At 47.2% G+C, this 26,456-nt stretch overlaps 8 protein-coding genes across 8 annotated transcripts; 4 read left to right on the top strand and 4 right to left on the bottom strand.

Annotated features, from left to right (window-relative positions):
• Window positions 1-426: 426 nt before the first annotated feature.
• DFL_004873 (uncharacterized protein) lies at window positions 427-3,369 on the bottom strand (the record flags this gene model as incomplete). The annotated part of the gene is made up of 6 exons (XM_067634041.1): window positions 427-694; window positions 751-1,331; window positions 1,387-2,802; window positions 2,862-2,915; window positions 2,984-3,103; window positions 3,181-3,369. 6 exons carry the CDS (start codon window positions 3,367-3,369, stop codon window positions 427-429), a joined length of 2,628 nt encoding a protein of 875 aa, XP_067492149.1.
• Window positions 3,370-3,816: 447 nt separating this feature from the next.
• On the top strand, window positions 3,817-5,004 carry DFL_004874 (uncharacterized protein; the record flags this gene model as incomplete). Its single annotated transcript, XM_067634042.1, has 7 exons — window positions 3,817-3,831; window positions 3,904-4,016; window positions 4,106-4,116; window positions 4,178-4,503; window positions 4,567-4,599; window positions 4,659-4,750; window positions 4,824-5,004. 7 exons carry the CDS (start codon window positions 3,817-3,819, stop codon window positions 5,002-5,004), a joined length of 771 nt encoding a protein of 256 aa, XP_067492150.1.
• Window positions 5,005-5,508: 504 nt separating this feature from the next.
• Window positions 5,509-6,840, bottom strand: DFL_004875 (uncharacterized protein; the record flags this gene model as incomplete). Its single annotated transcript, XM_067634043.1, has 1 exon — window positions 5,509-6,840. The coding sequence occupies one exon, from the start codon at window positions 6,838-6,840 to the stop codon at window positions 5,509-5,511; it is 1,332 nt and encodes a 443-aa protein (XP_067492151.1).
• A 3,008-nt stretch (window positions 6,841-9,848) lies between these two features.
• Window positions 9,849-13,155, bottom strand: DFL_004876 (uncharacterized protein; the record flags this gene model as incomplete). The annotated part of the gene is made up of 5 exons (XM_067634044.1): window positions 9,849-10,132; window positions 10,205-11,386; window positions 11,510-11,804; window positions 11,873-12,463; window positions 12,523-13,155. 5 exons carry the CDS (start codon window positions 13,153-13,155, stop codon window positions 9,849-9,851), a joined length of 2,985 nt encoding a protein of 994 aa, XP_067492152.1.
• A 3,198-nt stretch (window positions 13,156-16,353) lies between these two features.
• Window positions 16,354-18,537, top strand: DFL_004877 (uncharacterized protein; the record flags this gene model as incomplete). Its single annotated transcript, XM_067634045.1, has 3 exons — window positions 16,354-16,562; window positions 16,630-18,433; window positions 18,502-18,537. The coding sequence occupies 3 exons, from the start codon at window positions 16,354-16,356 to the stop codon at window positions 18,535-18,537; spliced, it is 2,049 nt and encodes a 682-aa protein (XP_067492153.1).
• A 1,463-nt stretch (window positions 18,538-20,000) lies between these two features.
• On the top strand, window positions 20,001-20,269 carry DFL_004878 (uncharacterized protein; the record flags this gene model as incomplete). The annotated part of the gene is made up of 2 exons (XM_067634046.1): window positions 20,001-20,138; window positions 20,198-20,269. 2 exons carry the CDS (start codon window positions 20,001-20,003, stop codon window positions 20,267-20,269), a joined length of 210 nt encoding a protein of 69 aa, XP_067492154.1.
• A 1,194-nt stretch (window positions 20,270-21,463) lies between these two features.
• DFL_004879 (uncharacterized protein) lies at window positions 21,464-23,588 on the top strand (the record flags this gene model as incomplete). The annotated part of the gene is made up of 5 exons (XM_067634047.1): window positions 21,464-21,514; window positions 21,649-22,016; window positions 22,116-23,070; window positions 23,133-23,300; window positions 23,397-23,588. The coding sequence occupies 5 exons, from the start codon at window positions 21,464-21,466 to the stop codon at window positions 23,586-23,588; spliced, it is 1,734 nt and encodes a 577-aa protein (XP_067492155.1).
• Window positions 23,589-24,241: 653 nt separating this feature from the next.
• Window positions 24,242-25,964, bottom strand: DFL_004880 (uncharacterized protein; the record flags this gene model as incomplete). The annotated part of the gene is made up of 4 exons (XM_067634049.1): window positions 24,242-24,386; window positions 24,461-24,912; window positions 24,998-25,421; window positions 25,498-25,964. 4 exons carry the CDS (start codon window positions 25,962-25,964, stop codon window positions 24,242-24,244), a joined length of 1,488 nt encoding a protein of 495 aa, XP_067492156.1.
• Window positions 25,965-26,456: the final 492 nt, after the last annotated feature.

Raw genomic sequence — 26,456 nt, forward strand, 5'->3', positions numbered from 1 at the left:
GATTTGACATGGTTGCTGGTGCGATCACATCTCTATAAAAGCCAGCCTCATATGCAATCCGATCCGGACCGAAATCGAATGTATAGAAAAGAAACAGACCCTCAGTTGAGCCTAAAAGTCCATCGGATATCCTATAATACAGTCCTTTAAATGGGGTGCATGAGACCCTAAGGTATCAATAGTAGAACAGATTAGAAAGCCTTCAACATTCTTTTCAAAACAAAGGGGAAATGTGCGAGTAATAAAAAACACCAACTCCTATATATAAAAGCCCCATGATATGTTAAGAAAAAAGAGTACTAGAACAAATGAGTCAAGTATGCAAAAACAAAAGAAAAAGCTGTGTGCGTGTAGCCTTGATTTTTTGGGGATTTGTGGATGAGTTTGCTGCTACCGTATCCGAGGATAATTGATACGAATATTGCCTTACTCATCCATATCGATATCGATGGCATCCGGATTGGCCGCAGCTTGAACAGTAATCTGCGGTTTCGGAGCACCTTGTCCACCAACAACTCCACCGCTCTTCGCTGCCACAAAGCCCATCGGCGCCCGAAGCTCTCTATCCAGAGCTTGCATGGCATCCTTAGTTCCATTTGCAGCATTACCATCCGTCTCATCGAGTGGTGCCCCGGCACCCTTTGCTTCCTTAACACGAGCAACGGCCTGGGCAGCAATGAAATTGACGTCGGTACTATGTGATCTATTAGCATGGTGTAAATATAAGGCTTAGGAAGATGATCAACATACTTATACTGCGCCTGTACGCTTCTCTTGATCCGCAACATCTCTTTGAAGGTATCCTCATTTCCATGCTGAACTTCAAACTTCTCCCACTTCTCCCAAAACTCTGGCGCAACACGCGGATCGCAGAATTGACTGGCATGTCCATAGATAGCCCTCGCCCGGTCGATTTCTCCAAGTCTTCGTTCCATCTCCGCGAATTTGAGACACATGTTCTTGGCTTCCGAATCCGGTAGGACCTCGATGGCACGTTCGTAAATGGGTCGGGTGGATGTGAGGCCGAAGTTGCTAGCGGATTTCATAATGTACATTTCGTACATCTCGAAGCGATCTTCATCGGCGACTGCTCGGGTCGCGCGTTCGTATATCCTCATTGCATGGCGGGCGAGACCTCGTTCTTCTTCTAGTTGGCCGTACATGATATATAACACTTTTGCGAACTTCGGAGGGCAGTTTTCGAGGGATTGCTCGAATAGGTCTCGCAGGCGTTCGAGATTGATCTTACGATCCATGGCTTTTTTGAGGTACAAGTTCCAGATTTCAAAAGCAGTTGGGTAGCTGAAGAGGTCGAGGCCTCGTTCGTATATCTAAGCTTTAGTTAGCAAATAGTTCCATATGACAAATTAATAAATCGGCACTTACTTTGAAAGATTCCTCGAAGTATTTATTCTCTTCCAGCAAGTTCGCATAGTTGACAACAGTCTGTGGCGTCGCAATCTTCAACTCGAATATCTGCTCATAAATGCCCTTCGTCTCGGCCAGCGTTCCCACACTCTCTACCAAGTCAACGTAGAAGCTCCATAGTTTCCAGCTCTTGTGTACTCTCTGCTGCGGGGTGAGTGTTTCGTCAAAGTAGTCCACCTTGGCGCCCTTAGGTGCCGCCGTGGCTTTCGCCATGATGTCCATAGCTTGATCGAAATTCTCATTTCTTAGTTCCAACTCTGCCCATTCAACCCACATCTCTGCAAGTTCCTGGACCGTCTTGAATGGAACTTTGACCGCCTTTTCCATGATCATCCTCGCCGTATTCAAATCACCGCCTTCTTCGTAGAACTTGGCGTACTTGGCCCACAAGTCGCTGAACTTTCCTACCGCCTTCTTCGGTTGTATCGCCGCAATCGCATCCGTATAGGTTTGGACGACCTCCTTCTTATTGTCGCCCCACAATGCAACTCTCTTCTCCCACTCCATGACATTGTTAGGGTTCTGCCGTAACAGCACATCGTTGACAAGGAAGGGCCGCCTGTCCATCAGATATTCGAACCTCATCATCATGACGTCCAACGCCTGGTCGGCTTCGGCATCAACCGTACCCGCTGCTTGTCGTTCCGCTGCAGCCTCCATTTCTGCTGCGACAATTGTTTCCTCAAACTCGACATAAGTGTCGAAGATCTGGGTGAAATCCCGTACTGTCATGACAGTAGTAATCCCCTCCTCGTACGCATCCCTCGCATTATGAAAATCGCCCATATTCGTCCAATAATTCGCCAAACATGTCCACAGTTTCCCTCTCTGATCCTCAAACCTCTTGATCCCACTTCGAATGATATCTTCTACCCGCAGACCTTTAATATCCCTAGCATGATGCTCCAGCAGCTCGCAAAGCTCCATCCACAGTTGGAAATTACTCTTGCCAGCTTTGCTTTTGAACTTCGGATTGTTGAGGATATCAATATATTTCTGTGCGGCCTCGGTATAATATCCAATTTCCTGTAGCAATTCAATGAACTCTTCCGCCTCCTCTGGATGACCCTGCATATACCGTCTCCAAATCTTCACTGCCGTATCACCGGATGCCGAGTTCGCAAAGGGTATGTAGAGTTCCCATATCCTATTATGCTGAGTGATCGGTAACGCACGGAGGGCACGGTCGAAGGTGTGGCGGGTATGCGTGACTTTGCATTGTTTGAGCAAGAAGCTGAGGTAGTCTGTCCAGATGCGGGGCATTTTGTTGAGGAGGACGAGGGAGCGTTCATAGCAATCGTTTACTTTGTCGTATTCGGCGGCATATTTGGAGGGATTGAGGCCTTCAACGTGCTTTACACGGATATCGAGGTACTATAAAAAACGATGTTAGAACCTAGACTTCGTCATATAAACGGCATCAGGCGGCATACCATCTTCCATATCTTGTATGACCTAGGCATTTCTTTCACTGCCCGTTCAAAGACCTATAATATATCCCCATCAGCTACACTTTGTCCACATTAACAAAACGAATCAGTTGTCCGAAACGTACAAACACCAACTCCGCCAACTTCCCATTCTTCTTCTTGTGGTTGATGTACTGCAGCCATGTCTTTACTTCGGGCACCTTATCTCGCTGGATATCCTGTTCGAATAGCACGTCCTCGTCGGTCTGGAAACACGATTCGAGAATTCCGTCAGCATTCCTCCGCATGGTGTATTTGATAACAAGACAATTTCGAGACGTACGATTAGATGGAAGTCGAAGAGGCTCTTGGTGACCTCTTGGACGGATACTGAGGGTTTAACAGGGGTTGTCGTCGGTGCTGGGACTTCAGCGGGTTTGGGCGCAGGAGCCGCTGGTTGTGCTGGAGCCTGCTGCTCGACAGCCTTCTCAGCCTTCTCAGCCTTGATGGCCTTCGCCTTCTTAGGAGGCATCGCGATGTATCGAGTAGGTGGATTGGTGGATGGACGGAACGTTGGAAGGAAGATGGAGGCTGCGCGACCCAGACTACCTCCTCATTGCTTGTCGGCCGTCGTCATTCGTCGAGGAAGAAGAATAAGAAGGCTTTCGGTTCTGGAGTGACTGGTCAGTCAAGACTTTTTTTAGTTTTGGTGCAGGTACTGTTTGACTTAACCTCGCGCGACTGGAACTGCCCGAAACTGTCCACCCGTCACCGACCCTCTTTTCCAGTACTGATATCTGCGCTGGTTACGGGCTGTACAGCGCAGTTTGAGGAACTAACAAAACCCGACGCGCTTCCTCTGGTTCCGGCGGTTGCAGCTAGGTAGTAGCACAGCCAAACGACCTATCGTTAGTTACGACTTATCAACAGCTTCTATTATCCTTCCTCCCGCCACAACCACCACCCACAACCACCCACGATGTCTGGCGCAGGAGTACGTTACTTCTTCGCTTACTACAAGACAAAGATAACATGCTAACCATATTTTTTCTTCTTCTATCGATAGAACAGAGAGGCGGTCTTCCCGACCCGTCAGTCGCTTGGTATCATGAAGACCAAGCTCAAGGGCGCTGAGACCGGCCACTCGTTGTTGAAGCGCAAGTCTGAGGCTCTGACGAAGTATGTCATGATATCTACATCCTATGCCACGTTTTACTACTACTATATTTTCATACAATTGCTGATAATATTGAATTCCCTTTACACAGACGTTTCCGAGGTATCATATCTTCACAAAAACCTCCCCGCGATCAAATATCTGATATAAATATCCCCTACAGAAATCACCCGCCGCATCGATGAAGCAAAACGCAAAATGGGTCGTGTCATGCAAATCGCCGCCTTCTCTCTCGCCGAAGTGACCTACGCCACTGGCGGCCAAATTGGCTATCAAGTCCAGGAATCAGTCAAAGCTGCTCGTTTCCGAATACGTTCGAAACAGGAAAACGTTTCCGGTGTCCAGCTACCGGCGTTTGAGAGCTATATAACAGAGGAGAACAACGACTTTGGATTGACGGGTTTGGGGAGGGGTGGGCAGCAGGTGCAGAAGTGTAGGGATGTGTATGGGAAGGCTGTGGAGACTTTGGTGGAGTTGGCGAGTTTACAGGTTGGTGTTCTGCTATTATTATAGTCGATCTCGACGGACAAGGTTCTAAAGGCATTCTTTCAGACGGCATTCGTGATATTAGACGATGTGATCAAGGTATGTATTTGATCTTTAAGTTTCTGGATCGATATAACTACTCACACGACGGCAACTAGATTGTCAACCGTCGTGTCGCCGCCATCGAACACGTCATCATTCCTAGGACGGAGAACACAATCAAATACATCAACTCCGAGTTAGACGAACTGTATGGTCCCTCGTCAATCCATATATATACAACCTATAGATCTACGATAGAAGCTAATATGCGCTGCACAAAGTGACCGAGAGGAATTCTACCGTCTCAAGAAAGTCAAAAACAACAAGAAGAAAGCTCTCGACGAAGCAGAGGCCGAGCGTGAAAAGTTCAAAGAACAACAAGGCGAACAGCTGACAATATCAGGAACTGATTATCCCGCAGATATACTCGCGGATGAAGAAGAAAAGGATGTGATTTTCTAGTGTTTGAAGGCATACCTTGTCTTCCTCCTCATTGCTAGCACCACGTCTTCCGCAATCCCGACCGTCGCCGCTAGGTGACCAAAGCGGGGCGTTAATTCGCAGGAAGAATTTTTTTCCTTTAGCTCGTCGTTACTTTTTGCAAATCTCATTAGGCGTCTATTAGCGGTATTGGTCCTTGTTTTTTACAGTCTTTTTTTTTTGATTCATTATTTAAGCTACAATATCTGCATGAAAGCATCGATATATACATCTAGTAAGGGATTCATAAACAAAAGGCAGCCTAATATATAAAGAAAGAAAGAAAAATGTAAGAATGAAGACGTTAAAATGTTGCTATCCATGGGTATCGTAAGATCAAAGCAAAGAATTAGTCAGATTCGCTCCCAGAAGCATAGCGTGCGTAGTCCAAAAGCAAATCCAAATAGATATAGAAAAACCAAAATGAAACGTGACGGACAAAAGAAAAACCAGCTTCGACTGCCGTAGAAAATTGGAAGGCTATAGTTAGTGATCCTCATCGAAATGCAACCCATGCTCGTCGATATCCGTATAAGGTGGTGGGGGTTCCGACACCGAGGGTCCACGGCTGGACTCACCCCTCTCCTCTTCACTCTCTCTCATAGCAAACCTCTCTGCAAACAACGTTCTCCTCTTAACAGCATGTAACAACTTCTTCTCCAATTCAGTAAGCTTCTCAATAACCCTTTGGGCATGATCAGGTTCTTGCTCAACAGCAGGATGATAGGTATGTTCCGCAGCCGCCATATCCCTCGCCTCTTCCAGTTCCTTCATAGCCACATCTTCGGAATCACAAAGACTCTGATAATGCTCTTGTAACTCATCGTCTGGAAACTTGGTAGCCCTATCCGTCGTATATCTTAACCCCGTATGCTTCAACCCTTCCAAAATCTTGCTGGAAGCTCTAATCGGCGGGGTGACGAAATGCGTATTCTTCGGCGACGCATGATACGAAAATGCCGCGGCGAGTCCATAGCCTCCAGTTTCTCCCGCACCAGCTGTAGTAATCTTCCCGTAACTACCAAACTCTGGTGTGATAGTACCCGTAGGCCAACGACTACTGCTCATCCCGGGAACCACATTCCCACCTCGAGTCCTTGGCCCATCCCCAAACGCCAGAAGCATCATCTTTCTTCTTTCCGCAGGTGAGGTTCCAAATCCGTCGTATGTCCCATAATTCGTATACCCCCACCGTCTCTCCTTCCAAAACGGTGTGTCCTCTGTTTCGATATACTGTCTGGGTCCATACTCCACATCTCTAATATTATTCCCAGCATTATTGACGAACCCCCAAGCTGCACTCCCACCGGCCCCAAACCCAACAGCAGCTCTATCATCAACCACTCTATGGTTTCTATTCGGCGTTCCATCACTATTTACCCTCCCTCTCCACCCACGAACCATAAGATTCGCTCTAACTCTTTCTAAATCCTCATCTCTGAAGACATCACTATTACTTCTGGGGAGTCCTCGCCATTTCCTTAGTCGTTCGCGAAGCGGGACTACCCGCTCCACATGCCATAATGTAGGATCAACGTCAGACTGTACGCTGTAATAATACGGCTCTTTGCGAACGACATACAAGTAAAAGAAATGGGATGCTAAAACTAGCAAGAAGATCGAGACGATTAAGCCTAGGAAGAGGAAGGCGGAGGCTTTTGGAGAGTCGGTGTCATTGTTATTATGGCGGTTATTTGGAGGACGAGAATAACGGTCGTGGGACTGTTCGATGTTTATATTCTCGTTATTAATCAAATTTGTGGCATGGATAATGGATCTGGAGAGGCGGGCGAGGGAAGGTCGAAACTGTGTTGACATTGTCGTAGAACCGGAACGAGTTGTTGGAAGTTTCGCTGCGATGCAATGTCACTGCAATAGCATCGTCAAGTAAAGATGTACTTTATTAATTACCTAAGTAGGTATACTACCCAGTGTGTATAGCGGATGGTGGTGGTGTAAATAATACACGAGTGAAAGAACTAAAAGGCACGAAGGGAGAAACTAGGAAATATATTATTCCCTAGTAGCAAGGATGGAGGGATGCATATGAGTCCGATGGGCTGTGCTCAAGTAAGTCTGCTCAAAACTGCTAATGCTAGTGTGACACCCCTTCGAAGTTCCCGCTCAGAATTTCGAGCCGAACTAAGAGAAAAGAGGTTGAGCTCATGATAAGTCCAGTCGAGTTTTAGTCTCGAAGCTCTCTTATCTTCGGCCGGAAACGCCTGGCATATCGGCTCCCCCCCCACACCCTTGTTCATCCTCACGCCTCGATTCCATGCCGCCGTTCTCAATTCCCAAAATTTCTGGAGGATTTTACAACACATGAATGCGAAGTGTGTACATTCTAACATCTCAATATGATACGGGTAAGAGGGAGAAAAAATGTGGGGATGATACTAACTTATCCAAAAAGAGATACTCTCATATGACCGTTTTGCTTAGTCTCAACCGCCCTCTCTATTTTTTCTAGTTCTGCAACATTAACAATCCAGAATCTCGGAATCTCTTCTTCTTGTCTGATGTTCCATGTTCCATGCTCCATGTCGAAAGAAAGACCGAAGTCGAAAAATCGATGAGCTCCACCCGGCCAATGGTGTGACAGAAACCCGGCGTGGGGGAGAACCGGCTGTCATTCGTCCATGGTCCGAGGACCGGGGAGATACCCTGTTCGTTTGGTTGACCTATCGAAAAAAAGATCAAAAACGTGCATTTGGTGCAGTTAGCCTAGCCAGCTAACGGAAAGATAGCAGAATAGATTAAGTTGATAGATGGGCTCTACTAATGTCTACGTCAAGGATCAAAGAACAAGGGCAAGGTAAAGGCCGTATCTGCAGGACATAACCGAGCAGCAGGTCGAATGGGTCGTCCGGGAAGTCGCCTACTGGCCCATCAGCCGGCGAAGGAACTAGAACATGCTGGCTGACAGACATGTACTTTTGCATATCCATGCGCATATTGAAAATTTTGAAAGAAGAAAAAAAATTCAAGGCCTTTTATTTCACAAGGGGGTGGTAGCTTATAATATTAATGCAATATATGAAGGATACACATTTAGGTATCGCCGAAAGAAATTTCTTCAGCCGTTAACTATCATGAAAAAATATTATTTATGCATATTACTGGAAATCATCGGGCAGTAAGTCGTAGGAGAAATAAAAAATTTAAATAAAAATCAGACTGCCTGAAATCTGTTGGAGGCAAAAGAAAAAATTTACGTCGAGTCGAGCTCCTTCGCGAATTCGCCAAAGTATCTGCGACAACCATCCATCCTGATCTTCAATAAAAAAACCCTGATACAATATAAGGTTATCGTCGGGACGAGATCGACTTCAAAAATTTAAGTTATGATCCTGATAGTAGGTAACAAACCGAGAAGGACCGACGACGCAAGGACCCTTTGATATACCCAAGGAGGCAATTATCGGCCACTACACCAATCAAACAAAAAATACTATAAACCTTCATGCATTAAACCTAACTGCTGGGTACCTGTCTATCGAACCTTAAACCACGGCATTTTCGAAAAAAATAGAATTATAGATGATCGATTATGTATGTATATATATAAACATGAGTGTGGCGAGTCAAAGAACTAATATTTGGCGTGTGTATGGAGGTCAGGCTGTCTGTCTTTTTTGCTCCTTCGTATCCTATCGTTTCATTCCCAACGGGATCAAAGAATCAAGAAACGGAAGAAGAGAAAAGAAAAAAAAAAATTTAAATTTAAATTTAAAGGGAATGCTCAAAGACTCTAGGGTTCGTCCAAGCTAACAAGGTCGTATCAGCAGGCTATTGTCATGCACGCCGCAAAAGAGAGAGAGAAAAGGACATTCGAAATACGGAGTTGAGACCAAATAGCATATGGTTCAATGATTTGAGGAAGTGGGAAATGTATTTCAGAATAAATTTGGTGTATGCCATATTAACACGAATCCGAACGAGGGATAAGAAATAAAATCAAATATAAAAAGTAGAATATGATTTAACACCCTCCCATTGCATCAAAGGAAAAAGAAGAAAGAAAAATAAAAAACTGTTATGTGAGAGTAGTAGCTATACTCCGGCCGACAGAAAGAGGAAAAGAAGAAAAAACCAAGCATCAGAAAGTAGGACTACAAGATCGAGTACTGAGTTCAAAGGAGACCGACAAGAAAGGAAAAAAAAAAAAAAAAAAAAAAGACAATCGGCGTTCATGATGTTCGGGAAAAGGAAAATCATCTCTAAGGCTCGTAATCAGGCAACTGGGGAAACAAGTGGAAAACACAGATATGGGGTAAGTCGACTATGGGGTGTAGGCATGCAGCGCTCGCAATGGGTCAAAATGGTAACCGTGCTTTCAAAAAAAAAGGGCATCCCCCGCTAAGATATCACAACAATGTACTTTCTTGCTAGAAACTGGTAACGGTGGGCGGTTGTAGACCGGGGTAAAAAAGAATCGCTTCGGAAGCGGAGGGTTAGGAGGATCGGGTTGAGATTTACAAAATAGGGGTTTCGAGAATCGCTGGCAGGCCTGTCGTCAATCGTTTCCAAATCAATTCCAAAATGATATTACTGCTTTCCGCTGCTAAATTAAAAGTATCGTAATAGGACGTTTCGAAGACGAAATGTAAAATTAGAGGTCGCACATATTTGGAAACGGAGGTTGTCAGGGCTGGTAGCAGTCTCGACAAGAGTCCTCAGGTAGATGGACAGGTGGGCGGAAGGGGGTATAGCTGTGGTTGGGTTATTAGCCTCGTCAGGAAGGCTCTTCGCCTCTCTGATGTCCTCAGAGAATACGCAAATTGGAAGCGTTGGACTGGCATGGATTGGGTGCGGAGAAGCGGAGACTATTTGCTTCGTCCGATGGCCCTCTTCCTAAAGAAATCCATGACTCTCCTTGCTGCTCCGGTACTACCAGAGTTGCCAGACATCTGACCATCGTGCGAGTAGGCATCTCCAAACTTGCGATTCTTGCTGGTCAGATTTGCAACATTTGTGGCCGAGCCACTTGTACCGTTATTTGTGCTCGCGAGGGGAAGGGAATTTAGCGATTGGCTGGTAGGCTCGGGGTTGATGTTTGCATACGAGCCATTCGTGGTGTGGGAGGATGCGGGTGGTTCGGCGCTTTGAGCTGTAAGACCCTTAGGGTCAGTTGCATTCCCAGCCGACCGCGAAAGGCGACGATCATGCTTAATGAGCTTACCCTGTCCTGATTTCCTCCCGTGATCACTATTCTTGTGGGCCCATGATGGAATAAGACTGAACCTTCGCTTCCCCTTTGACGTCTCGTACTTGCCTCCGACTTGCTCAATCGACTGCCTCGGCGTCGGTGTTTGGGCAGCGCTATTTTGACCAGATGGACGGTCCATGGATGGTCGGGGTTGGACGGTCTGAGCTCCAGTCTTATCCGAGGATCCAAACATCTTATCAAAGATCTTTGCGCTAGCGCTCGGCCCTCCAACGGTGTTTGCCCTCTTGTGTCCCTTGGACAATTCAGAATTAGACTCGCGAGGATTGGCTGAAGCATAAGTCGACATAGTCATGCCGATCGCATCTGGATCCTGGGGTATGGGGTTGGAAATTGTGTAGGGCTTCTTCTGAACAGGCTGAGGAGCTTTGTTTGAGGCCGTAAGGGGCTGTGGAATAACGGGATCGGAGTTCTTGGACCTCGTGTAGGATGTTTGTCGAACGGATTGGGAACGCGAGACTGCCGAGTTTGCGGTTTCTGAAGACGTCGGGCGGTTGCTGCTCTGTGGGACAGGAAGGGCTGCGACACCGGGTTGCGAGGATTCAGCCGTTTGAGCATCCCTAGTTTCTGTGGTAGACCGGCTTTGACTTTGAGGAGCTGGAACGGGGTGTGTCTCGATCACAGGTGGGCCAACCGTAATCTTGGTAGTGCCATGGAGGGGATTCGGCCCCTGGTAACTTGTTGCTCGTTGTTGATGTTTTGTTGGCAATTTTCCGGTATCCGATCCCACAGCCTGTGTACGAGGAACCCCTGATGTAGAAGACTTATTGACAGGGACGTGACGATATTCTTCTGGGGCTGTTGGTTTGGCCGCAGCTGCAGATGATGAAGGCTGCGACTGCTGTTCCGGTTCTCTGTCCTTACCCTTCGATTTCGAACTTGAAGCTTCCTCGATAACGGGTGTGCGTTCTTTCTTTGACGCCTTCTCTTGTTCCGATGCTGCCTGCTGCCGCTTTGTTTGGGTCTTCGGTTGCACATACTCAACCTGAACGGTGTTTCGCTTTGCGTCGCCTGAGGCTTTGGATGATGGGGACTGCTCTTGATGTCGATTGCTCTGCGGGGAAGCGTGTACATGAGTTGTCGTCGAAGGCTCGCGGACAGAAGCAGATCGGGTAAGGACAGGTTGTTCTTGTGCATCTACCCGGTATGCAAATTCATTAGCTTTCTTATTCCTCGTAGAGATCTTCCGGGTCTATGTAGGTCTTCTTTTGCAGATGTGTCTAATCTAATATTTTCCAAAGAGACTCAAAGCACACATACCACTAGTGACAGTTGTCGTCATAATATCCTGCGTCGTCGTGGTCGAGCTCGTGATCAACCCAACGACATTTGCGAATGGGCTGAGCCAGCTATGTCGAGCAACCTCAAACAAATCTGCACGTTTCCGCGGATCCGGCACCAGGATCCGTCTCAAAAGATCTCTGGCATGCGGTGTAACATACTCTGGGAAAGTTAGCGGGGTCGAGACAATGTACTTGTAGAGAAGGTTGATATTGTCCCCTTCAGGATTGGCCGGGTCGTCGTCGAATGGAAGGTATCCAGCCAACATTGCGTACTACCAAAGTTTATGCATTAGTATCCAAAAACTACCACCAACCGATAGTTTTCCAGGAAGAGGCATACCAGGATGACACCGCAACTCCAGACATCAACCTTTCGCCCTGTATAAACGCCGTCACTAACGACGAGTTCAGGGGCTGCATAGCAGGGACTTCCACAGCTAGTTGCCATCAAATCGCCACGGCGGCCACGACCATCCTCCCCAACACCCCTTTCGAGCTCCTTCAAAACGCTTGGATCATCTAAGCGGTCTTCGTACTCGCTGATGTCGTCCAAGGGGTCGAAAACATTAGCAAATCCAAAATCTGTGATGATAATGTTACGATTTCGATCGAGCAACAGGTTTTCAAGCTTAAGATCTCGGTGAACAATTCCCATCTTGTGAAGATAGCCGACTCCAGAGACAAGCTGGGCAAAAAGCCGACAAGCTGGAGGGTCCTTGAGGTATCTATGTGTGAGGATATAATCGAACAATTCACCTCCTGAAGCGTATTCAAGGATGATTCCGATGTGTCGTTCGTTCTCAATCATTTCGAACAACTTGACGATATTTGGATGAGAGAGTGTTCGAAGAATTGAAATTTCACGATATATCTTAGACAATCGATTGGGGTGTGGTGCCAAAGTGTCTCGTCTTATCAATTTGATGGCAACCTGAGAGACGAGAAGTTAGAAAAATTCACCTAAGAATGCAAAGATCGCTTTTGTTTTACCTGAACGCCCCCATCTTTCCTCCAACCAAGCTTAACCTTTCCAAACTCGCCTTCGCCTAGAGTTTGACCCAGAATATAATTGCCAAAGCGTGTTTCCTTTCTTGACGAAGCGGCATTACCGTTTCTCTCGGCTCGCGCGGCGTCTATCCTTTCTTGCCTGGTCTGTGGCTGCTGTGTTTGTTGTGGTTGTTGCTGCGGAACTGGTTGAGATGGATTCGGCGTAGTTCCCTGTTCCTGTTCTTGTCTTCTAGATGGCTCACGGGTGCTTTCGGCACGTACGGGAACGGTTCCTTCTTGTCGAGACGAGGAACCAGTGGCGGCATTTGTGGATACGGCTCTCTTATCCCCATCCCTGCGAGAGCCTGATCGGCTGCCATCATTCTGCTGGCTTCTAGAAGTTCCTTTTGACGAATTGGCGGTTACAGAAACAGGCTGTAAAGCAGCATTGGCAGAACTGCCTTGGTGACGATTAGAGCTTGTTCTAGGTGGTGGTTGAATTGGTGGTTGGTGATGATAGCTGGTGGTAGAACCAGCCTGTGGCGGTTGTTGGGATTGATAGTTTCCGGCACCAGAATAAGTTGTGGGACGGTGAGCAGGCCGTCTCGAGGCCGAGGCGGGGGTTGGTTGTGACATTGCGGGCTGCAGATATGTCGCTGCCGACATTATTTACAGAATGGAAGTTTGGGGGAAAGAATCGCGAAAAAGGATGAAGGAATGATGTCAAGGGGGGAGAGAGACAACAAACGACAACCAAGCCTTTTTGGAGAGTTCGCGACAGAGCCCCGGAATATCAAAATCGCGTGGAAAAGGGGCAGGGCGGCGATCGAAACGCCGACAGGAGATGGCGGGAAAGCGAGACGAAGGCAGAAACGAAACCCTACGGTATTACGTCCATGTGGACTTGGGAGCCCAGGCTATTGAGGGGAGGAGGTGGAGATAGATGGTGATTGATGATGGTGGTGGTTTGGTGGTGGATGGCTGATTGTTGTTGAAGTGCTTAGTCCAAGTCCAAGTATCGGGCAAGAAACCGGGCTGAGAGGGCCACACTCGGTCTCAGTCTCTGGTTGGTTCTGTTCTGTTCAAGTCAAAACTGTTTTTGTTGTTGCGGGTTGTCGGAACAGTTCTCAAGAGCCGGTGTTGTTGTTGTCCCTGGTCAAATTCAAAAGTTGGTTAAAATGGCTGGCTCCAGAAGGGCATCCGTTCGCGACCGGGCTACGCTACAGCGGCGGCTGGGAAAGGGCGAGTTGAAACAGGCCAGGTCGGTTTGTCGAGGAGATGAAGCAGTTGGCAGTGACTTCTTTTCTTGTTCTTGTTCTTGTTCTTCTCCTGATTCCCGACAATGATATGAATCTGAGGATAGGAGAATGTCCGAGGAAAGGGAGAGAGACTGAGTGAGTGCGTGAGTGAGAGAACCGGGCCTGTGATTGACGGATGGAGAGAAAAGGTGAATTGTTATTCTTCTAACCGCGCAGGCTCAAACAGGGCCCCAAGAACAGAACTGGCCCAAGACAAGACAATCAAATCAATCTTAACGATGCGAAGGGGACACATGCGGGAGAGGAAACGACCAAACTAACTTCGATCAGGCCAGGTTCAGACCGCTAGTTCTTAAAAATCCCTCTCCTAGACGGGCTCTTCGCTGAAGTTGATGAACACTCCAAATTTCTTGACAACTTGACAGAAATGATATCGCGAAGAGAATCCAAGATGGGAACAATTCATGCAGGTAATACGGAGACAACAGTCGAGACGGGACTAGTAGTTAGGTAGGTCATACAGCTGTATTGTATTGTATGTCCTTTTTCTCCTACCATCCTCCTTCTCGGCTTCAAAATTCAATATGCCAATTTCGAACTCTGGTAAAATTTAACGGACCTCGTATGTCTTGCTTTGACGAGATATCTCCCAATATCCCAAGCTGGATCGAAAAGAAATAACGAGGGGGGGAAAAAAATAATAATCTCAATCGCTGCAAGTGCTGGTATCTGCCTCCCGCAGTGTGACAACCAGCCCTGTTCGGCAAAACACCCGTCCAAAACTCTGCTTCTTCCTTTTCAAAACCCACAAGCCAATTCGAGGAATGCCCTGCTGCAGCTGCTGCGATGCGCTGTTTCCGTCCGATGAATAGCGAAGCGATGTATGTGTTATGTGGGATGGAAGATGTCAGAGGCACCTATGTACGTCCGTAGCATGTAGCACGTCCTATCAAATCGAAAACGTGATAATGGCGATGTGGAAAAATAGTGATATCGAAAGATAAGAAGCGTAAAAGGGAAAAGAAAAGGGAAGATGTGAGAAGGAAGACAGGAAGTATGTAGAGTAAAAATTTTTTTTAAATTTTTCCACTTCTCTCTTCCCGTCCTGATTGACAGCGCAGCAAGATGCAGAGATCAGCCCGGGTTCTTCTCTCACTTACTCTTTGCTCTGCAATGTTTTACAGCAAGATGTACCTTTGCAACTGCAAGTACCTTAGGGTAGCGTATATGAAGCTGTAGCGAGAAATGTACCCGGCCAGCAAGCATTTGCTAGAAATTAACGGAACGATGGGGCCAACCATTCACTGGGGATGCATGACTAGCTGCCTGTGAATAATTGATGCAGCAAATAAACTCGCCTGAGCATCGGCATCAGCATCAGCAAGTCAATAAGTGGTACATTGACCTGTTCGAATTGAACGTCAGAGATATATGGCCATCGTTCGTGATCGAGGTATCTTTTCTGGGGCAGATGGAGATGGTGTGGAAGGATGTGTTGGCAGTCTGGCTTAGGCCAAAACAGGTTCCGGGATCAGGGCTGCTCATCGCGCGAGCCTCAAATTTTAATTTCAACCTTCGATTTGACGGGCATCCCTCTCAAATGGCGTACATATCCGTGCAGAGGGGCACTTTGATTGATTGATAGATAGGGTGCCCACTCTCGCAATCAAAGACCATTCCAACATGATATTCCGACCCGTGAGTGACAGTTGGATTCGACATCTTAGAAGTCCATGCTTCGTTTCCGATGGATGTAAGAAATCGTTACCGCGTTTCCTTCTTTTTCGTCCCGTCTTTTTCGCTGGACGTCATGTGCCCGCAGGCCGGCACCGCTGACCAGGAAAAAGGAAGCAAGGCATTTGCAAACGGGATCCACCAGGGAAACACGGCGCACAGATTGATAACTACTGTATCATTCTCGAGCAGGAAAGGAGGTAACGGCATGGTTTTAGCGTTTCAACAGCCCATCACCTTGCAATCTCTGGCATCGAGTTTGCAAGTGCAAAAAGGCTTCAGACGGCCTGTTACGGCCTGCCATGACCCTGCAGAAGTTATGCGGCATCTTATGTATATCAGCGACTTGACTGTGGATGTGCATAGTATAATATGGTATACCATATGTAAGAAAACAAAAGGGAGTCAATTGTCAACCTACCTACCATGAAGCAGTTTGTCTCTTTGCCTTCCTGTTTGCTCTGTGCGGAGAGCATCGTAATTATAACCTACAACCTAGTTTAAGTTATCATGGCGATATCTGTACGCCATTATTTCCCGCCGAACGACGGTGGTAGGTGGGTGGAAATGAGGGTTGCGCAAAGCCACGTTCCGATCACACAGGCTACACTGGAAACGTGTTGTTCAACTGCGCCACATAGCCGACGTCTTGCCTCAGCCACGCGTTTGTCGGTTCTATAGCTGCCACATCGATTCGCCTCATTGTCCAATCAAACACCACAACTTTTTTTCGCGTCGACTCTTCACCTTTTCACCTTTCCAAATTCCGTTGGATATTCATCATTGTCGCCTGAACTCAAACATTACAGTTGATAATCTCAGTTCTCTACCTAGGTAGACCATGGACCCAGCGGAAACGCCGTCGGGCACAGGACCCACTGGGGATATGACCAAGCGTCCGGCGTCGCCATCGCCTGTAAATGTATCAGACCGCACTGCCAATAGACCGGCTTTCGACGATGGTCCAGCGTCGAAGAAACTAAAGACCAAAGAATCCGATCAGGCAAGCTCCACAGAGAGGTACAAGGGCATTGCTCCTATCAAAGCAGAGTACGTCGTTGTGACTTGGTGTTCAATCTCGAAAAAACGCCTAACTAGCTGCCCCTTGTGACCTTAGGTATCTCCTGCAGCCAGGTTCTGCGCAGTCACCCCCTCCAGCTCCAGACGACGATGCTGCAGAGGCAAGGTCGCATACCATTGACAATTCGGAAGCTCCGGCTGGCGGACGCAAATTCACCAAGGCCGAAAAGAAAGCCCGTACAGGACAAAACAAGGCCCGACGGTTCGGGAAGTACGGCGAATATGTGGGACTGTGCCGCTCTCGTGCTCTGGTAAACGAATTCTCAAAAGAAGAGTGTGGTTTCGGGGATAAGTGCCGCGAAAGCCACGATATCAGAGTGTATCTCAGTAAGAGGGAGAACTTGAACGACAGTGTCTGTCCTGTGTGGGCTGACATGGGAAAATGCCCCGTTGGTTGGAAGTGTAAATGGATCAAATCACATATGCAAGACGTCGAGGTGCCCTCGGAGGACCCTGCTGCGGAAGGTACGAGGAAAGAGCTGCAGCTCATTGTCGATGAGGACAAGTACAACAAGTATATTGCTACACATGGTGCAGCAGGTAGCCTGAAGAACGAGATATCCGCAGAAACCAAGAAAGCTCTTAGCCGTAAGCAGTTTACTTACGAAAAGAGTGATCCGTTCCTCAAGTATCTAGACGAGACATCCGGGGAGGAGAGGCGAGACAACAATGCATCGTACAAAGAAACACGCTTCAGGCCCTCTGAGAAACGGCGACTCCATATATCAGCTGAAACCCCGCTCCTCGCTCCTCTCACAACAACAGGAAATCTGCCTTTTCGACAGTTATGTACCACCCTCGGAGCCTCCATTACATATTCCGAAATGGCCATGTCTATTCCCCTCGTCAAGGGTGAGAAGAGTGAATGGGCACTAATTCGAGCTCATAGCTCGGAGAAGAACTTTGGCGTGCAAATATCCGCTAAAAAACCATGGGAGGCCTTGAAAGCCACAGAGGTGCTCGCGCACTATTGCCCATCTCTCAATCTCATTGATATGAACTCCGGATGTCCAATCGATCTTGTTTGCAGGCCCGGGGGCGGCGCAGCGCTCCTAGAGCAGCAGTCAAAATTGAGCAAGATGATGCGAGGTATGAACTACGTGAGTGGTGAGATTCCGATTACCGTCAAGATCAGAACCGGATGCTCCGATAAACATCCCGTCGCGCAGAAGGTTATCCGAAGGTTGGTTGACGAAGGAGATGTTGCGGCGATTACCCTTCACGGCCGCTCCAGGCAGCAGCGGTATTCCCGTGAGGCTGATTGGGGATACATTGCGGAATGCTCTGCTCTCATCCATCGGTTAAAAGAGGAGAAGCAAGAAGCAACGGATACATCTGAAGATGATAAAGAGAAAAGTGAACCGAGGAGATTAGTTCCGTACTTTATCGGCAACGGAGACTGCTACTCTTACAAGGATTACTACCGTGCCGTGGACGACTGCCATGTGGACTCTGTCTTAATCGCTAGAGGAGCTCTCATGAAGCCTTGGATCTTTGAAGAGATCCATGCAAGACAGTATCTAGACAAAACCTCAACGGAGCGGCTTGCATACGTAGAGCAATTCGCCAAGTATGGATTGGATTGCTGGGGTAGCGACGAAATGGGTGTGAACAATACTCGCCGATTCTTATGCGAGTACTTGAGTTTCACACATCGATATGTTCCCGTGGGGCTGTTAGAGGTTCTACCTCCGCGGATTCAGGATAGGCCACCTAGGTTCAAAGGTAGGAATGAGCTTGAGACATTGTTGGCGAGCGATGATTACCGGGATTGGGTTAAGATTAGTGATATGTTCTTGGGGAAGGCGGGCGAGGACTTCAAGTTTGTCCCCAAGCACAAGGTACGTTTCTCGTAATAGATTGCGCAATTTGAGACAACGGACGGTTTTTACTAACTCGGATTCTCCAGAGTAATTCGTACGATGCTCTTGATGCAGAAGGCTAAGGGTAAAACACAGGTGGGCCAGGAATCAAGCTTCTTGGAAACTTGCATATTTGGGCTTTAGGAGAATTATACTCGGGACGGCCCTTGGCCTTGATCGCATTGTTGCAATAGTATCCTTCACCTATAGCGAATGTCTCGCCCTATGCAAGAGCAGGGGCTGTATCCCAATATGTCTACCAATTGCAACCATTAATGCATAAATATTCACGACGACGACGATAATACTTTTGCCGTCGTTTGGGCCGGGAAGATCGATCAAGGTTAAGCTTCTATTTCTAATAGCCGACTGAAACAGTCACAAAGACAGTGCAACTTTGGTCACTCTGGCAAGTTACACGAACATACCTTATTTACCTTTCCTTGTGATGGCAATGAACCGTGTGAACTGTGTGGCGTTATCCGTATTCCAAATCCACCTCGCTTGGTGCCAACCTGGATCAACCAAGGCACACCGACAAGTAACCAAGTAATAAGTACCTAGACTTTCTAAATCAAGTAAACGACTCCACGTAGTAATCCAGAAGAATCCATTCTCTCGATGGCAAACGATACTCCAAATGGGTCTTTAGGGGAATTAAGGTTGGAATGTGGCATGCAATTGGTCGAAGTGGTGTAAAATTAACGTCTGCCAACCCAAAGACAACTTATTGTACACTATCGCACAAACTATGGTATTATGAAGCTGCGGCAAGACCGTCGTCTTCGGGCACGAGCTCCTATGCCGCATAGAAACATGCGAATCAGATTCGTCCTTCAGATGAAACAATGCAACGAGCCTCAGCTAGCTTCTGGCACAATATGCTTCCGGACGGGAAGATGGCCTGACATCAATCCGGATATCGGCGGTCTCAATATGCAACAACCTCTCATATATCATGCCATGTCGACGATATCCACAACTGATGCAATCGCGCATGATTTGGGTCTATTGTCAGCTACTGGTAAGTTGCTTTAGCCAGGCGTGCATCTACATCCGTCTACATCTGCATTACATTCCATGGAGTACAGTTGCTGCAGGCACAGATCTTAACCTACGCTAACCAGCAGGTCTCACAGAAACCACTGTCCAGCTGTACAGCCACATCAAAAGCGTCCTAGCGACGGTGTAGCCGGGCTTGACATCCAGAAGGGGAAGTGTCATGCAAGCGAAATTTTTCGATGACCCAATGTGGGTAACTTGAACGAAAAGGGACACCCGGATCATCTTCTTACGGCTACACTTGCTTCCCGACCCAAATCCCAGATGGACCTGCGGGACCATCGACCCGTTCTCTCTAGATATACGTCGTGGTGGTGGTGGTGGTGGCTAGCTGACCGTAACCCCGGTCTATTGGCTGCTGGTTGCCTGTATCGCATTGATCACTTTATCCACAGGCCAGGGCAGGCTCCCGTGCGTCCGTCGGCGTGCCGGTTCAGCTCGACCTGCTCGCTCTCCATTATTCACAGGGAGAAGACAAAATGAAATGACGAGCAAGATAATACGGCTTCATCCGACTGGATCGGCGCCTAGCCCGGTTGAAGGATCGCACGAGAGCCGTCAGCTACAATTCTCTCGATTATGCGTACAAATCCTCCGACTCAAAAGACTGGATAACAAATATGTAATTCACCATAGGATATCGTTTATCCTAGGGCTACTCACCTCATTACTATCTTTTAGGTCGCACATGAGATCAGCATGCTTTGTGCGGCTGAAGTCGGTTCGCAGAGTGCTTTTTTTGCCTGCTTCTGATCACCCAACACCATGGCTCCGGTCCCAAGGGAGCCTGAGAACCCATCAAAACGAAGCGATTTAAGAGGATCTCATCCCAGGTCGCTGCCCCGAATTCTCTATTCAGAATACACAACGTTAAAGCAGTCAAAGAGGCTTTATCGATCTCCCCCCAAGCCCCTTGTTCATGCATCCTCCACTTGCCCCTTGCAGCTTGCCGTAGGATCGCCTGTCAGCTCTATAAACATGCGCCCGGGCACAATACGCTTAGCCTCGACATCAACGTTGCTCCATTTGGGACTTTGCCCTGTCGGGATTTTTGACTCGTTCACTTCTTTCAGTGGTTCTAGAAGATTTATATATTTTTAAGGCCTTGCTCTTCGCCTCCCACACTTGGATCCAAATTTCGAAACGAATCTTCATAAGATTAATCAGATTATTTCGAAATGAATATCTGAAGCAGCCGAACCACATATATCGTTTGCGGACCGAGTTACCCGTCGACATTATAAGGTTGATTTCCAAACATCTCTGCCTAAAGCTGAGCGCTGCCTCTCCTTCTTGCGTATTTTCTTAGGATTAATCTCACTACCCATTCGTAAGTATTATTATCTGCCTATAGACATACTTTATCTTCCCTCCTCGAGTCTATTCTCCACTATGCATTCTTTCGGGGTAAGGTTGACTTCCTGGCTGACCTTTGAATACCTCACAGATTTCAGCGCATACAACAGTGTACCACTGCGATTTAGTGTATAGAACTTCGCAATTCTCCAGAATCCTTAATAGGCTTCCATGAAATCTGCAACTCGTTAAACGAAGCAGAACACCCAGGTCCAAATAAGTTTCAGCAACCACCTCGGTTCGATACAACAAGTCGCCGTTGTAACCTCTGCATTTAATATTTCCTAATCCACCCTCAAACGCATCAAACCTTGCATATACCACAATTTGTGCCCACCACGCGCACAATTCGTGGGTTGGAACATGGCATATTATTGTCCTGAGGTAGCTGTAGCAGCGGCAACTGATCCAGCATTCAAAATCCAAAGCCTACGAAGTCTCACATGGTCACATTCACCAAGGCCGCTTCATGCTGCGGTAAGAGATTGTAAGACTAGGCAGCATTCCTTCTACAGTATTCTTCAACCTCGCACAATTCCTGCCGAACCATCTTTCGTCTTTGACGATTTTGCGTCTTTAAGCTTGAACATCATGGCTTCAGTGCCCCGAAATTATGATATCTGGCATGATATTATTAGCTACGTAAGTTCCCCGCTCCCGTCATTCGATAAGGAATTCCCAGATATCGTCATCTCTTGCGATTATCAATATAAAGCTAGCCGCGGCTGACAACAACAAAACCCTTCCTCCCGGGTCATTTTGGCGTATTTCAATAGTTAGAAAACGACAAAACTTCACTTTCAGCATTATGCCTCGTCGACAAGGAAATGTACGATGTTGCTTCACGGTTCCTGTGGAAAAATGTCAATCTTAGGACGAAATCGGCGCAACCTGCGCGATTTAGCAGCGCCATCCGGGTCTTGATGGATCGTCGACGACACCATGCATCTTGCGTGCAAAGTTTAAGAATATCGTCTTCCAGTACGAGCAAATTTGGATCGCGGGGAACAAGTCCTACCGCTAGCCCGGTATCTCCGATAGGACCGACAGATGCGTCAGCTCGATATCTTACGGAACTCTGTACGAGATTTAGAGCGCAGGTCGTCGAAGTTCTACCTCGACTTACTAATCTGAAAAGTTTTGAGTAAGCTACCCCACTTAAATTTTCATTACAGGCGGCTTTTGTCAAAGGCTGCAGCTTCACTTTTGTTAGCTGGGCGGCCTTCTAACTATTTGTGGATAGGTGGTCTACAAGTGTTCATATTGATACTGCTATTCTGTTCGCCCTTCGACGGCACCCAACACTCCGCAGGCTCGATTTATGCCCAGGCTCAGATCAATCCTGGTATTCCCCGTCACTAATAGACGAATCTAGTCAATTCTCACTGCAGATGCTCTCTAGCACAAGGCTAAAATCTTTGGCACTTACCATCCCTAATTTATTTTCTGAGAAGTGTTGGATATTTGAGCCCTATCAAGAAATATCGAATATATGCTGGGACTTAACGGAACTATTGCGTAATGTTCCGTCGCTGAATAATTTATCCTTAAGGATGCGTCCGGTCTATAATCCCGCTACTGCCGCCGCGCCGCTGCTTTTTACTGCAAATGGAGCTCAACTGGCGGCCGCGACCAAAACGCAACAGGACTACGAGAGCGAGCTATTACATGAGATACATGAGTTGATCGATAGGCAGAGAAACAACTTTTGTTTCCGTGTAACCGGACTAGATGCGGACGGCATGTGGGATTTCTTCGAAAAGGGACACACACTCCCGCGGGTTACATCTCTAACGATTCTGGACTCACCCTCGAATGGAAGGTTTAATAAATATTCGACCCTAAGGAGCATGGATCCTGACACTGTCACCAATGACTTCATGTCTGGCGAAAGAGTTCTATACGATTACGAATATAGATCCAACGGCAAGCTCTTAATACGAGACTGCAGCCACCTCCAACTTGCACTACTCAAGAAGTACCGCAAAGAGCTCACCGAGCTCGACATCGAATTTCCCAATGTGGATATCAAACTTGTCATGCTCCCCAAGCTGGTGAAACTACGCACAGGCATATGCACCACACCGGGAATTGAGTGGGAGGCCAGCAAGATCAACGAAATCCCTAAAAGGTGCAAATACCTAAGACACTTGGAGCTCCATGTTCCGTGGGATTGGAAGTACTGGAGATTATTATGGGTAAGGCCCGCATTGTTGCCATTTGTAAGCATTGACTTTTCTGACTCCTCTTCGCGATATAGCGTCAGCGAGATAATCCAGCGTTCGAAAACCTCCTCCAAGGCTACCACGCTCTAAAAGTCCTTCATGTCTCCGCCGTCCGCCCATTCGAGTATGTCAATTCCATGTCGATTCCTCTCGACCGGGAGGCCAATGCCGCAAAATTACAAGCAATGAGGACCAAGGACGTTGTAAGTTGTGCCCTATGTTGCGTTGTGGGTTTTTTTTCTGCAAAACAGCCTTGTGTGGCTTATATCGGGGATCCGACTAACGAGAGATATTTATAGCTTCCATCTTCTAAGTTTGTACCCTGGCTCTTGAGATCGTATCCTTGCCTAGAGGCTCTACAAGTTGGTGGAGGAACACCAGTCGCGGTTCATTCTGGGGTGAGAATGAATATGGAGAGGTTGGTTTGCGCCCTCGATGCCTTCAAGGTTTCGCAGATGGCTTGGGAGCCTATCGAGGGTGTTTTTCTATAATCTGATGTGCAGAATTTTCCCTCTCTTTTTCGTTTTGTGCCATGCCCCTTTCCTGCTATATTCGTTACATTTTGGACTTTGTCCGATGTGACCACGACCCCTGTTTTGTCTTGCTTTCTTACCCTTCGGCTTTCTAATGACCCTAATGACGAGTTTTTCTTTTTGTCTGGTTTTGTAAGCCAGCCTCGTTTTTGTTTTGCTATACCTGTACTTTGCCGTTTTCTTCCTCAGCATAAGCACAGCGTGGATAATCGTGCATTTACCGTGGCGTTCCTTTGAATCTTGTTCTGTTTCTGGAAGTCGAATGCTTAGATGCGTGTGATATTGATATCTATAATGTAATCTATGGTTCCTTTTTACTTGTGTCTGAGTAAGTAGTTGGGATTTCATGCACTAAAACTTTCCTCCCTGTCGTTTCCGTATATTCCTTTTGGTGTGTTCGTTTACTCTGGTACGGTAATGTGAATACCTGGGTATTCTTTGGAGGGGTAATATTTGGAGGCTCGTTATGTTTTAAATTTACAAACTCGAACAATGGTTCTTAAAAGCTGATATCTTAATCTTATATATAAGCTCACTTGATTTGCTCTCCACGATGGTTTCAAGGATCTTTGGTAGGCCGGCTACCCAAACATATTTCTACAAAAAGTCTTTCAGATTGCAGTCGTGATAGTTTTGATATAAGTGAATTCATTAATACCCCATTTCCCACCGAAACGACCAAACCCGGACGCCTTGACTCCGCCATGCGGAAACGCCGGGTTATCGTAGACTGTCATGTGGTTAATGTGTACAGCCCTATAAGGATTTTTGATTAGTAAGGCCATTCGGGAAGGGACCACATCCCTGCGAGTAAGCGTCTCGGGACTTACCCAGATTCGATCTCTCCTGCGATTTTAATCGCCTCATCTTCATTTGCTGAGAAGATAGACGCGGATAATCCAATTTCGAGGTCATTCGTCATCTTCACTGCCTGATCAATATCGTCATCGTCGTATTCGATGATACAGAATACTGGACCGAATGTTTCGGTGTGGTATATTTCCATTTCTTTGATTACCTTGGTTAGGAAGAGAGGGGGTAGGGAGGTGGTTGCATCTTCAGATATCTTTTTGAGGAAGGTGGATGGGAGATCTTGGTCACTTGATGAAGCGGTGTGGATTGTTGCACCCTTTTGGACGGCGTCGGTGAGGAGGTTTAGGATTTTTTGTTTGGAGGGGTGGGTGATGACGGGGAGTGTTGGTTGTGGGAAGATCTTGGGGATTGTGGAGGTTACTTTTTCGATGAGAGGGGGGATGAGGGTGGTGGGGATTAGAGCGAGTTCCTGTGAGTAATGTTAGTCGTCGTTTCACTCGAAGATTGTATACAGGCATGTGAGTCTAGATATTCGGCCTGTGAGAGAATCTTACGGTAGACATGCAAATCTGCCCGGAGTTGAGGTAAGCCCCGACTACGAGCTCCTGGGCCAATTTATCCAAGTCAGCATCCTTAAGTGCCAAAGCTACACATTTACCGCCTAATTCCATCGTCACAGGTTTTCCATATCTCCCTGCGACTTCGTTGACTTTTCTGCCCACGGCAGTAGAGCCGGTGAAGTTTAGAAAACGGAGGCTAGGATGTTTAACCAGGGTTTCTACTATTTTAGCAGCATCGTCTGGGGCTGGTGGTGCGGGAAGGATGTTGAGCACACCGGCTGGAAGACCTGCGGCGTGAAGAATAAGACCTATGAAGTGGTGGATCATAGGTGCGAGAGGAGCCGCTAGCATGACTACCGTATTTCCTGCGGCTATGGGAGTGAGAACTCCGCGGAGGCCGAGGATTAGAGGTGCATTCCTAGAAGCCTCTTTTTAGAATCGATACCAGTGTGTAATTGAATACGACTTAAGAGGTTGTAAAAAATATAACATACCATGGAGCAATAGCACCAACCACCCCATATGGCACCTTACTAACAATGCCTTTCATCCCATCTCTTCCTTTAATAACTTCAGTTCCCAATGTATCTTCGAGGACATCTCCAATACTTCTCAAAGCACCGACGCAAAAATTTTGGTTAAAAGAAGACCATGCCTCGGTACCACCGATCTCTTTCTCGAAGTAGTATTGAACCTCATCAGCTTTTGATTCGAGGATATCAGCAGCTTTGGAAAAGATTGAGATACGATCCGAGAGCGGTGTTTTGGACCAAGGGGTAAAAGCCTGGGAAGCGGACAGAACCGCTTCGTTTATGGAAGATGGCGTGGCAGCGCATGCCTTCCAGGTTAAAGATTGAGATGGAGGAGTGGTGACGTCGTAAGTTGGTGAATCCTCAGGGCGAAGGGTAGTCCCGTTGATCCACAGAGGGACGCAGAATGAGGTATCCTTCTCGAAAGACATAGCGCAGTCCACTAGTTTTAATGTCTTGAATTCAAAATTTAAGCTTGAACTTCGGCAACGGACTGCGAAAACGAGACAAGCTTTTGCTCAGACCCAACTGAACAATATAGTGCAGTATAGTACTGTAAAAGAAGATAAAAAGATGAGAAAAAAGTACGAGGAACGAGGAACGACTAGTACAGTGCGAAATCAATTATAAAGCAAATTCCGAGATAATTGATAAGCAGGGGATATTTACGAATGGGTTTGAACTTCGCTTATATATCCCTTCGAAGCTTCGCCCTCAAATTCACGTTTTCGTGAAAAAAAAAACCCTTCAAATCCGCTCAAAGGTTCCTGCGCACTGTTCGATCCACGGATTGTCTCAGAAAGGCGAAACTCAGTGGTGGACGGAAAGGAAGCGGGTCAGACGATCTCGCGATACATCGACATCCTGGTATGCCATGCGAGAGAGCTCCAATTAACGGTTAAGCTGTTACAGGGTCAGAGCGC

Source organism: Arthrobotrys flagrans (genome assembly GCF_004000055.1).
Source record: "Arthrobotrys flagrans strain CBS H-5679 chromosome Unknown unitig_0, whole genome shotgun sequence".
NCBI lineage: Eukaryota > Fungi > Ascomycota > Orbiliomycetes > Orbiliales > Orbiliaceae > Arthrobotrys > Arthrobotrys flagrans.